This window comes from Carcharhinus amblyrhynchos, chromosome 11 (assembly GCF_965287045.1).
Source record: "Carcharhinus amblyrhynchos chromosome 11, sCarAmb.v2.hapA, whole genome shotgun sequence".
Taxonomy (NCBI): Eukaryota; Metazoa; Chordata; class Chondrichthyes; order Carcharhiniformes; family Carcharhinidae; genus Carcharhinus; species Carcharhinus amblyrhynchos.
In genome coordinates this window covers 93,259,814-93,271,802 of record NC_137334.1, presented here as the reverse complement: position 1 = coordinate 93,271,802, position 11,989 = coordinate 93,259,814, and the positions used below count along the sequence as shown (strand labels likewise).

Sequence of the window (11,989 nt, the reverse complement as noted above, 5' to 3'; positions counted from 1 at the left end):
TTCGGGGTCACAGAGTAGTGACTGGGGTCAGTTCAGTATCTGTTTTGTTTCTGAAGACAGGAGCAGTGTGTGGGGGGATGGAGAGAGTGTGAGAGAGCGGAGAGAGAGAGAGAGATGATGAATGAGTGAGATCAGATTACATCGACTCTGGCAAATGACTGATCCATTCCGAGACTGTTCTCCACAAAGACCTCGTACTTCCCCGCGTCAGCGGCCGTAACGTTTTTGATTGTCAAAGTTGTGGTGTCTGCATCGATATCATAAAACAATCTGAAACAGAGAGAGGGAGACAGAGGGATTGAGATTCCGTTTGAAGCTCACACTTCCTCCAGATGCACAGAATATATATCCAGCTCAGGCCCTTCCACCCAATCCCTGTCACATACCTCCCGCACATCCCAGTATCTTATAGCCATTCAGCCCATCCTGTCTAGAATCATCGAATCCCTTCAGTGCAGAAGGAGGCCATTCGGTCCATCGAGTCTGCACCGACTACAAACCCACCCAGGCCCTTTTCCCATAACATTTACCTTGCTAACTTCCCTGATGCTAGGATCAATTTTAGCATGGCCAATCAACCTAATCCGCACATCTTTGGAGTGTGGGAGGAAACCCGAACACCCAGAGGAAACCCATGCAGACACGGGGAGAACATGCAGACTCTGCACAGACTTCCTCCCTTCACAATTCCTATCTCTTGATTCCATTGGGAGACGATGGGAAGATGGTGACATAACGGTAATGTCGGAAGCAAACAATCCAAGTCAATGCTCTGGGGACACAGGTTCAAATCCCATCTCAGCAACTGGTGGAATTAGAATCCAATTAAATAAATCTTAACGATAAATGAAATAATCCAGAAATGGTGACCATGAAACCATTGTCGATTGTCATAAAAACCTGTCTGGGTCACTCATGTCCCTTTAGGGAAGGAAATCTGCTGTCCTTACCTGGTCTGGCCTACCTGTGACTCCAGAGCCACAGCGATGTCGTTGGCTCTTAAAATAGCCACAGAAATGGCCAAGTGAGACGCTCGATTCAAGGGGCAATTAGAGAAGGGTAATAAACTGGATGTGAGTGATCCCATAACAGAGTCAAACAATCTCCCAGGGTCAGTGAGAGGATGGGTTGCCAAGGACGGCCCCATTTCCCTGAATGAAATCAGAGATCGAATTCAGCCCTTTCGAATTGGTGAGTTTCTATGGAAACCAGGCTGCCTCATCTCAGGGGCCCTCACTGACCCCACCCTCAGGGGCCCTCACCATCCCCCAGCCCCAGGGACCCCTCACTGTCCCCCAGCCCCAGGGCCCCTCACTATCCCCCAGCCCCAGGGACCCTCACTATCCCCCAGCCCCAGGGACCCCTCACTATCCCCCAGCCCCAGGGACCCTCACTGTCCCCCAGCCCCAGGGACCCTCACTGTCCCCCAGCCCCAGGGACCCTCACTATCCCCCAGCCCCAGGGACCCTCACTGTCCCCCAGCCCCAGGGACCCTCACTGTCCCCCAGCCCCAGGGACCCTCACTATCCCCCAGCCCCAGGGCCCCTCACTATCCCCCAGCCCCAGGGACCCTCACTGTCCCCCAGCCCCAGGGACCCTCACTGTCCCCCAGCCCCAGGGACCCTCACTGTCCCCCAGCCCCAGGAACCCCTCACTGTCCCCCAGCCCCAGGGACCCTCACTGTCCCCCAGCCCCAGGGACCCTCACTGTCCCCCAGCCCCAGGGACCCCTCACTGTCCCCCAGCCCCAGGGACCCCTCACTATCCCCCAGCCCCAGGGACCCCTCACTGTCCCCCAGCCCCAGGGACCCCTCACTGTCCCCCAACCCCAGGGGCCCTCACTATCCCTGAACTCCAGTCTCTGGTGACCTTACCTATCATCTTCCTCCACATCCTCGCCGTCCTTGGCCCAGCCCACGTCAGGTTCGGGCTCCCCGCTGATGTGAGCGACCAGCTTGACCGTCTGGCCGGCTTTGACTTTCACACTGTCCGGACCCTTCTGAATCTTCCCCGGAACTGGAACAGAACAAACAGAGTCAGAACCAGGGGTGCAAAGGTCACAAGGTGGCTGGAGAGCTGGAAGATCTCGTCTTGCACATGAATCTCAGGGGATCTACTGGATCACTGGATCTACAGATCCAGTGACCATTCAGCTCATTGTAAAAGAGTTACCCACCAATCTCATCAACATTCTGTGGCTACCATGGGTTGGGACGTCTTGTTGAAGTTGTACAAGACATTGGTAAGGCCACACTTGGAATACTGGGTACAGTTCTGGTCACCCTATTATAGAAAGGATATTATTAAAGTAGAAAGAGCGCAGAAAAGATTCACTAGGATGCTACCGGGATTTGATGGATTGAGTTATAAGGAGAAGTGGTATAGATTGGGACTTTTTTCTCTGGAGTGTAGGAGGCTGACGGGTGATCTTATAGATGTCTATAAAATAATGAGAGGCACAGATCAGCGAGATAGTCAATATCTTTTCCCAAAGGTAGGGGAGTCTAAAACTAGAGGGCAGAGGTTTAAGGTGAGAGGGGAGAGATACAGAAGTGTCCAGGGTGGCAATCTTTTGAGTGTCTGGAACAAGATGCCAGAGACAGTAGTAGAGGCGGGCACAATTTTGTCTTTTAAAAAACATTTAGACAGTTACATGGGTAAGATGGGTATAGAGGGATATGGGCCAAATGTGGGCAACTGGGACGAGCTTAGGGGCTTTAAAACAATGGGCAGCATGGACATGTTGGGCTGAAGGGCCTGTTGTAAACCTCTATAACTCAATGGCAATTGACTAGAAACATAACCAGTGATATAAATAGGTCAGAGACTGGGAGTACTGCAGCGAGTAACTCGCCCCCTGACTCCCCAAAGCCCGTCCACTATCGATAAGGCACACAGCAGAGTGTGATGGAATACTCTCCGCTGGCCGGGATGTGGCACCAACAACACTCAGGAACTAGGAGCAGGAGGAGGCCATTTGGCCCTTCTAGCCTGCTCTGCCATTCACTTTGATCATGGCTGATCGTCCAACTCAATAATCTGATCCCCCTCCCCCCCATATCCCTTGATTTTTTTTGCCCCCAGAGCAAAATCTAATTTCTCCTTGAAAGCAGGCAATGTTTTGGCCTCAACTAACGAATCCCACACATTTCCCACCCTCTGGGTGAGGAAATTTCTCCTCATCGCATTTCTAAAAGGTTTACCCCTTATCCTCAAACTATGACCCCCCCCTAGTTCTGGGCTCCCCCCACCATCAGGAACATTCTTTCTGAATCTACCCTGTCTAACCCTGTTAGAATTTTATAAGTTTCTGTGAGATCCCCTCTCACTCTTCTAAACTCCAGTGAATATAATCCTAACCCACTTAGTCTCTCCTCATATGGCAGAACTGCCAGGGAGGAGAGGGGTCCCACGGTTTGAGGGTGAGTGAGCGGGGTAAGGGGTCCCACCATTTGAGGGTGAATAAGCAGGGAGGGGGGTCCCAAAGTTCGAAGGGAGTGAGCGGGAGGAGGGCTCCTACAGTTCCAGGGGAGTGAGGGGGAGGAGGGGGTTCCACAGTTTGATGGTGAGTGAGCGAGGGGAGGGGGTCCCACAGTTTGAGGGTGAGTGAGGGAGGGGAGGGGGTCCCACAGTTTGATGGTGAGTGAGCGAGGGGAGGGGGTCCCACAGTTTGAGGGTGAGTGAGGGAGGGGAGGGGGTCCCACAGTTTGAGGGTGAGTGAGGGAGGGGAAGGGGTCCCACAGTTTGAGGGTGAGTGAGGGAGGGGAGGGGGTCCCACAGTTTGAGGGTGAGTGAGGGAGGGGAGGGGGTCCCACAGTTTGAGGGTGAGTGAGGGAGGGGAGGGGGTCCCACAGTTTGAGGGTGAGTGAGCGAGGGGAGGGGGTCCCACAGTTTGAGGGTGAGTGAGGGAGGGGAGGGGGTCCCACAGTTTGAGGGTGAGTGAGGGAGGGATTTTTTGATTCGTTCTGAGTTTAAGCTGGACAGTGAGAGAAACAAAAGGCGGGCGAACAACTGCATTTCCATAGCACCTTTCACCGCCTTGAACCTTCCCAAGGTGCTTTCTTGCTTTCCAAGTTGAGTCTCAGTCACAGCCAATTTGTGCACAGCAAGATCCCACAAACAGTCATGTGACAATGAGCGGCTACTGTCCAGGACACGTGGCGGGGTGGGGGGGGGGGGGGGGGGGTGGTTCGCAATTGCTCCGCTGTGACCATCAGGGAGGGGAGAAGGGGCCTTGGGTTATCTGGAAGTCAGCACCTCCTGCGACACTGCAGCCTGGACCGTGGGCCCAAGTCTCAGGGATGGACTTTAAACCCAGGGTTAAGGGGTTGAGCATTGCCTGCGAGTGTCGGAGTGGACGGGGGAATCAGGACCTCGGCAGGAGCGAGAGGGGAGAGCTTTGGAAAGACGAGTTGAGCGATGGCGGCCTTTGGGAAAGCGAGGGAGCAAAGGAAGACGGCAGAATTTCCTTACCTTCAATGATAATCTTTGCCGAGTCGAATGTCTCTCCAAAGGTATTGCTGATTTTCACCGTGTATTTCCCCAGATCGGAAAGTGTCCCGTCCCTAACAACCAGCGCGACGATATCTGGATCCTCGAATGTGTAGCGATACTTGGGCCCGTCTTTCAGCTCCTGACCTTCTTTGAACCAGCGAATGAGGGGGTCTGGGAAGGCGCTGACTCTACAATCCAGCCGGGCCGCACTGCCCTCAATCAGAACCACATCTTTCAGTTCCTTCAGGATCCTGGGTGGACCCTTCTCCTTCAACACCTGGCGAGATCTGGAGGGGACAGGAGGGAAGAGGGATGAGGGGAGAAAGTTGTTGGAAGCCCTCACACACTCACTAACTCCGACACACACTCACCCACACACTCACCTCTCTCTCTAACACCTGACCCCGCTCTCTGACCCCTGACTTCGCCCTCTCAACTGCCCTCTCATCCCAATCCTGCTCCCTGACCTCCCGCTCCCTGACCCCGCTCCCTGACCTTCTGCTCCCTGACCTTCTGCTCCCTGACCCCGCTCCCTGACCTCCCGCTCCCTGACCTCCCGCTCCCAGAACCTGCTCCCTGACCCTGCTCCCTGACCCTGCTCTCTGACCTCCCGCTCCCTGACCCATCTCCCAGACCTCACTCCTAGACCCCGCTCCCTGACCTCCCGCTCCCGGACCCCACTCCCTGACCCCGTTCCCAGACCCCGCTCCCTGACCCCGCTCCCTGAACCTGCTCTCTGACCCTGTTCCCAGACCCCGCTCCCTGACCCTGCTCTCTGACCTCCCGCTCCCTGACCTCCCGCTCCCTGACCCCGCTCCCTGACCTCCCGCTCCCTGACCCCGCTCCCTGACCTCCCGCTCCCTGACCCCGCTCCCTGACCTCCCGCTCCCTGACCCCGCTCCCTGACCCCGCTCCCTGACTCCTCGCTCTGCTGAGTGGACAGGGCCTGAGGAAGTGGTGATGGCCTCTCTTCCTGTACCTGTGCCCTCGATATGAGGCTTGGATTTTGATGGCTGCATCTTGAACCTTAGGATCTTTGATGTCGATGGTGCACCCGGGCGGAGGAGCCGATTTCTTCTGAGTCGCGGCTTTGGACATCTGTAAACAGCAACAACAATCCGGGGATAGACATTGAGGCAGGCACAGCGGGAACAGCTGCTCTCTCTGCTGTAACCAATCTCCTACTGGCCTCTGATATAAGAAACACTGAAACTAAAGTCAGAGTGATGCTGGGGGAAAGGTAGAATTGGGATGATTTTACTGGATTAGTCACCCAGAGACTCGCAATCACACTGCATGAGATCCTACATGGAATTCCAATTCAATTAGTTCATAAACTCCGGAAAGTTTGTAACGGTGACCCTCGAGGAATGTAGGGCCCTTATCATCAGAACCAGGAGAATTCATCTCGGGGAATAAAGGAGGAATTAAATTTGTATTTTGCTTCCATTTTCACGAAGGAAGACATGAATAATGTGCCAGAAGTGCTGAGAAACATGTTTTAGTGAGGAGCTGAAGGAAATCAGCATTAGTAGAGAAATAATTTGGGGAAATTGACGAGATTGAAGGTGGATAAATCTCCAGGTCCTGATAATCTTCATCCCAGAGCACTGAAGGAAGTGGCCCTGGAAATAGTAGATCCATTGGTAGTTATTTTCCAAAATTCTTTGGACTCTGGACTGGTTCCTACAGATTGGCAGGTAGTTAATGTAAGCCCGCTATTCAAAAAAGGCACAGTTAGAAGTCTCACAATACCAGCTTAAAGTCCAACAGGTTTATTTGGAATCACGAGCTTTTGGAGCGCTGCTCCTTTCTCAGATGAAACTCACCTGATGAAGGAGCAGCGCTCCGAAAGCTTGTGATTCCACGTCATTCAAGAGAGAAAGCAGGGATCTATAGACCAATGAGCCTAGTGTCGGTACTGGGGAAGTTGTTAGAGTTCATTATCAAAGATTTCATAACTTGGCATTTGGAAGACAGTGGGATAATCAGACAAAGTCAGCAGGGATTTACAAAAGGGAAATCATACTTGGTGAATCTATTGGAATTCTTTGATGATGTAACTAGTAGAGTTGACCGAGGAGAACCAGTGGATGTGGTTTATTTAGACTTTCAGAAAGCTTTGGACAAGGTTTCACATAACAGACACTATATAAAGTTAAAGCGCATGGGATTGCGGGTAATGTCTTGAGATGGATAGAAAGCTGGTTGGCAGATAGGAAGCAAAGAGTTGGCATAAATGGGTATTTTTCTGATTGGCAGTCAGTGACTAGTGGGGTTCCACAGGGATCTGTGCCAGGACTCCAAACTGTTCACATTATATGTTAATGATTGGGAAGAGGGAACTGAATGTATTATCTCCAAATTTGCAGATGATACAAAGTTGGGTGGGAAGGTGAGCTGTGAGGAGGACGCAGAGATGGTTTAGTGTGATTTGGACAGGCTGAGCGTGTGGGCACATGCACGGCAGATACAGTAACATGCCAGTATATCTTTTTACAGAACTTTGGGAAAAGGTGGGATTTGGGTCACCTGGGTGACCGAGAGCTGGCATGAACATAATGGGATGAAGGGCCACTTTCCGTGCTGTAACCATTCTGTGATTCAATGAGTGAAACAGAAGGATTTTTACAACAATCCTGTACATAGAAACTAGAAGCAGGACGAGGCCATTCTGCCCTTCGAGCTTGCTCCAACGTTCATTTTGACCATGGCTGATAATTAAATTCAATATCCTGATCCCCCTTCTCCCCATATTCCTTGACATTTCTAGCCCCAAGAGCTATTTCTTCCTGAAATTACATAAAATTTGGCAAGTTTTGTTACAGCTGCAGAAAAACTTTAGTTAGGCTGCATTTGGAAAAGTGCGTGGAGTTCTGTCACCGTTACTGAGAGTAACTTTATATCCAGAAAGCCACTACCGGTTCAAACTTCACAGCTGGAGCCAGCAAGGAGAATGATCCCGAGCAGGATTGTGGGCTGATTTCTCCGTGCTTGTCAGTTCGCAGCTGCTAAAGCAGCAATCCAGAAAAGACCGAGAAGCATTTCTGAACCATTCCCACGCACAGAATCATAGAATCCCTATGGTGCAGGAGGAGGCAATTCAGCCCATCTGCACTGAGTCTCCAAAAGAGCATCTTATGCAGGCACATCTTATCTGCATATCTTTTGGACACTAAGGGATAATTTAGCACGGCCAATCCACCCTAACCTGCACATCTTTGGACACTAAGGGACAATTTAGCACGGCCAATCCACCCTAACCTGCACATCTTTTGGACACTAAGGGATAATTTAGCACGGCCAATCCACCCTAACCTGCACATCTTTGGACACTAAGGGACAATTTAGCACGGCCAATCCACCCTAACCTGCACATCTTTGGACACTAAGGGATAATTTAGCACGGCCAATCCACCCTAACCTGCACATCTTTGGACACTAAGGGACAATTTAGCACGGCCAATCCACCCTAACCTACACATCTTTGGACATTAAGGGGCAATTTAGCATGGCCAATCCACCCTAACCTACATGCCATTGGGACACTAAGGGGCAGTTTAGCATGGCCAATCCACCCTAACCTACAGATTTTGGAGTGTGTGAGGAAACCGGAGCACCCAGAGGAAACCCATGCAGTCATGGGGAGAGCATGCAGATTCCACACAGTTAGTCACCCAAGGAATCGAACCCAGGTCCCTGGCACTGTGAGGCAGCCGTGCCAACCACTCTGCCACCCTGCCTCTTGATTTTCTCTTACTCTTGGGATGTTTCTTGTGTCTCTGCTCACTACAATATCCTCACCCGATTCCCTGACAGCAACAGGGAGCAGTAAAGAGAGACATTCCCTCACAATTCTTCAACAGCTAGTGGTTAAAGCAGGCACTCCCACCGGGGGTAACTCCCTAAAGGCAAGAGAGAAACCCAGTTAACCTGATTGCACTGATTGGCAGGTTACCGGTTAGTGGTTGTGGAGACTAACCTGTTTCTGGCTCTCACTAACCCACCCTCCCCCACTCGTCGCAGACTGGGGTGGGGGGGATATCGGGGTTTGAACGGGGAGGGGGGGGTTAGGGGAGGCGGAGAGAGAGATTTCATTTTGTCACTTACCTTCCTCGAACACTGAGTCCTCCCTCAGACCACCAACTCCTTCCAGGTCCTTATTATCAATGCGGGGGGAAATGAAACCCTGATTTTCAACGCTTCAGAAACATCAGTGAGCCTGACAGCCAGCTGCCAGAGAGGGGAGCCACCTTATAAACGTCTGTGGGGGCGGGGAGGGGGCGGGGGGGTGGGGGGAGCAGTGGGGGGAGAGGGGGGGCTGAATCTGAATGTGACTGCCCTCCCTTCGTTCCATTGCCTGAGACGGTTACCTTGTTAGGAACAGGTCTCTGAGCACCTTGAGTGGAGAAGATGTGAATCCCCCGGTGACTTACAGTCAGACGCTTCTCATCCCCTTATATAGCGTTCAGTCTGGGGGTCTCCGGGGGGATCCTGGGGCTAAATGTGGACTATGTGCTGAGTAATCGAATGTCTTGAGTGCTTAATTAATATGAGAGAAACTTAAAATGTTCCCCTGTCACCCTGCAACAGATGGTTAATGTTCTCATGGCCCTGTGATGGGCTGGGTCTTAGACTCTGAGACTCTGTGTGTGTGTGTCCGGCTGCAGCTGGTCTGAGCTTGTCTCTCTCTCTCTCTCGCTCCCTGACTTCACCCAGGGGTAGCCGAGGAAGGCGCAACGGTTGAGAGGGGAGTGTCACAGCTCCACAAGACGCACTCCAATATTTCCCCCTCCATCGTCCCCGGCTGCTCACTCCTCACCCTCTCTCAATCCCACCCGCACCCCCCCCCCCGCCTCCCACCCCACCACCCCCCACCCCACCGCCCCGGCGTCCCCGACTCGTTACCCCGCTGCCGAGAGGACGATCAAAGATTTGGCTGCCCGTAAATATTGGTCAGACTGTGGCTGTTATCATCGGGACCTCCCACAGACATCATTCCCAAATTACTGACTCTATCCCTCTCCCTGGGGATTGTCAGGGGTTGGACTCAACCTTGGTATCATATTTGACCCCCCCCACAGCCGCCCCAGGGATGAGTGTCTGATCACGTAATCGCTAAGGCAACTTGTTTCCACCTCTGTAACATCGCCTGGTTTCACCCTGTCCCAGCTCATCCTCCTGGAAGTCCTCATCCAAACATTTATTACCACCGGACCTGTCCAGTTCAATACACTTCTGACCTTCCTCACCAGCCTCCCACATTCCCCCCTCTCTGAGATCCATGACATCTGAAACAATAGGACCATGGGATCCCCACTGCGCAGAAAGAGACCATTCAGCCCATCGCTTTGGCACCATCTCACCGAAGCAACATCTTATCCTGGCCTACCATCACTTACCCTACACCCGTAATCATGGCTAATCCACCGAACCAACACACCTTTGGACATCAAGGGGCAACTTAGCATGGCCAATGCACCCTAACCAGCATGTCTTTGGACTGTGGGAGGAAACCAGAGCACCCGGAGGAAACCCACGCAGGCACGGGGAGAACGTGCAGACAGTGACCCGAGGCCAGGAATCGAACCTGGGTCCCTGGCTTTGTGAGGCAGCAGTGCTAGCCACTGTGCCACCGTGTCATAGAACTGGTCACAGAACCCCCTCCAGTACAAAAGGAGGCCATTCAGCCCATCGAGTTACACCAACCACAATCCCACGCAGGCCCTATTCCCGTAACCCCACACATATACCTTGCTAGTCCCCCTGACACTGAGGGGCAATTGAACATGACCAATCAACCCAACCTGCACAACTTTGGACTGTAGGAGGAAACCCATGCGGACATGGGGAGAATGTGCCGATTCTGTACAAACAGTGACCCAAGGCTGGAATTGAACCCAAGTTCAATGGAGCTTTGGCAAAGGGTCACCTGGACTCGAAACGTCAGCTCTTTTCTCTCCTTACAGATGCTGCCAGACCTGCTGAGATTTTCTAGCATTTTCTGTTTGGGTTTCAGATTCCAGCATCCACAGTCATTTGCTTTTATTTAATTGAACCCGGGTTCCTGGCATTGTGAGGCGGCAGTGCTAACCACCGTGTCTCTTCTATTTATGGCCCCAGGTTTTGGTTCCCTCCAAGTGGAACTATTTTCCCTCTGTCCATCCTATCACACACTCACAATTAAAGATATCCATCTCTCCGCCTCTTCTTCTCCAGAGAGAAGGATGGAATGATGATGATACGTTCCAGCAGATGAACAGGTGGAGAAGAGAAAACCATTTGGTCTTCAGTGAAATCCGATCTTTCCCAGTCATCGGACTAACAGCCAGAAGGAGCCGGAAGGTCCCAGGAGCTGGGAAAGGTCAGAATCTCAAAGGGTCAGGGTTCAGGAGACAGGCATGGGAGGCCAATTGGCCCATCAAGCCTGCCCCACTCTTCAGTTAGCTCACCTGTGGTGGTATCTCACTGAGCGGGGAATAAACCATAAAATGGAAGCAAAATACCGCGGAAATCTGAAAACCAAAACAGAAGATGCCAGAAAAACTCAGCAAGTCTGGCAAGATCGATGCGGAGAGGCACAGAGCTTACATTCCGAGTCCAATATTCTCTTCCTCGGAATGTCTCCTCTTGTTCTGGGTAAGGTGCTCTTTCGGAGAGTTAGTGCAGACTCGATGGGCCCAATGGCCTCCTTCTGTAACCGTAAGGATTCTTTGGGCAGGAACTTATGGCCTTGCTTGGGCAAGAGCGTAAAATCCTGCCTGGGCCATCGGAGATTTCCGTTGTGGGAATCTCACCTGCCCAGGTTCCAGGCCAGGTAAGGCAGTCTATAAAAGTTCTGGTCACCCTATTATAGAAAGGATATTATTAAATTAGAAAGAGTGCAGAAAAGATTTACTAGGATGCTACTGGGATTTGATGGATTGAGTTATAAGGAGACACTGAATAGACTGGGACTTTTTTCTCTGGAGTGTAGGAGGCTGAGGGGTGATCTTATAGAGATCTATAAAATAATGAGGGGCACAGATCAGCTAGATAGTCAATATCTTTTCCCAAAAGTAGGGGAGTCTAAAACTAGAGGGCGTAGGTTTAAGGTGAGAGGGGGAGAGATACAAAACGGTCCAGAGGGGCAATTATTTCACACAGAGGGTGGTGAGTGTCTGGAACAAGCTGCCAGAGGCAGTAATAGAGGCGGGTACAATTTTGTCTTTTCAAAAACATTTAGACAGTTACATGGGTAAGATGGGTATAGAGGGATATGGGTGAAATGTGGGCAATTGGAATTAGCTTAGGGGCTTATAAAAAGGGGTGGCTGAGGGGACTTTTCCATGTTGTAAACCTCTATGAATCTGCTTGGCTCCTCCAGGATCTTATGTTCTAATCCCTGACACTAACTCCTGCTCTGATATCCAGGTACCGCCCGCTCCCCCCCCCCCCCCCCCCCCCCCGCCATCTCCTCACCACAGGCTGTTCACCAGGCCTGAGCCCCACTTTGA

At 51.9% G+C, this 11,989-nt stretch overlaps 1 protein-coding gene across 1 annotated transcript; it reads right to left on the bottom strand.

Moving 5' to 3' along the window:
* Window positions 1-5,591, bottom strand: LOC145349781 (SPEG neighbor protein-like). Its single transcript, XM_080198325.1, has 4 exons — window positions 5,473-5,591; window positions 4,473-4,780; window positions 1,874-2,015; window positions 1-270 (listed from the first exon to the last, which is right to left on the bottom strand). The coding sequence occupies exons 1-4, from the start codon at window positions 5,589-5,591 to the stop codon at window positions 132-134; spliced, it is 708 nt and encodes a 235-aa protein (XP_080054451.1). The 3' UTR covers window positions 1-131.
* Window positions 5,592-11,989: the final 6,398 nt, after the last annotated feature.

Coding starts and splice junctions, on each gene's coding strand:
- LOC145349781 (XM_080198325.1), bottom strand. CDS start 5,591: ATGTCCAAAGCCGCGACTCAGAAGAAATCGGCTCCTCCGCCCGGGTGC. Junction 4,781..5,472: donor GCCTCATATCGAGGGCACAG/GTACAGGAAGAG, acceptor TGTCCCCTCCAG/ATCTCGCCAGGTGTTGAAGG. Junction 2,016..4,472: donor GGCAAAGATTATCATTGAAG/GTAAGGAAATTC, acceptor GTTCTGTTCCAG/TTCCGGGGAAGATTCAGAAG.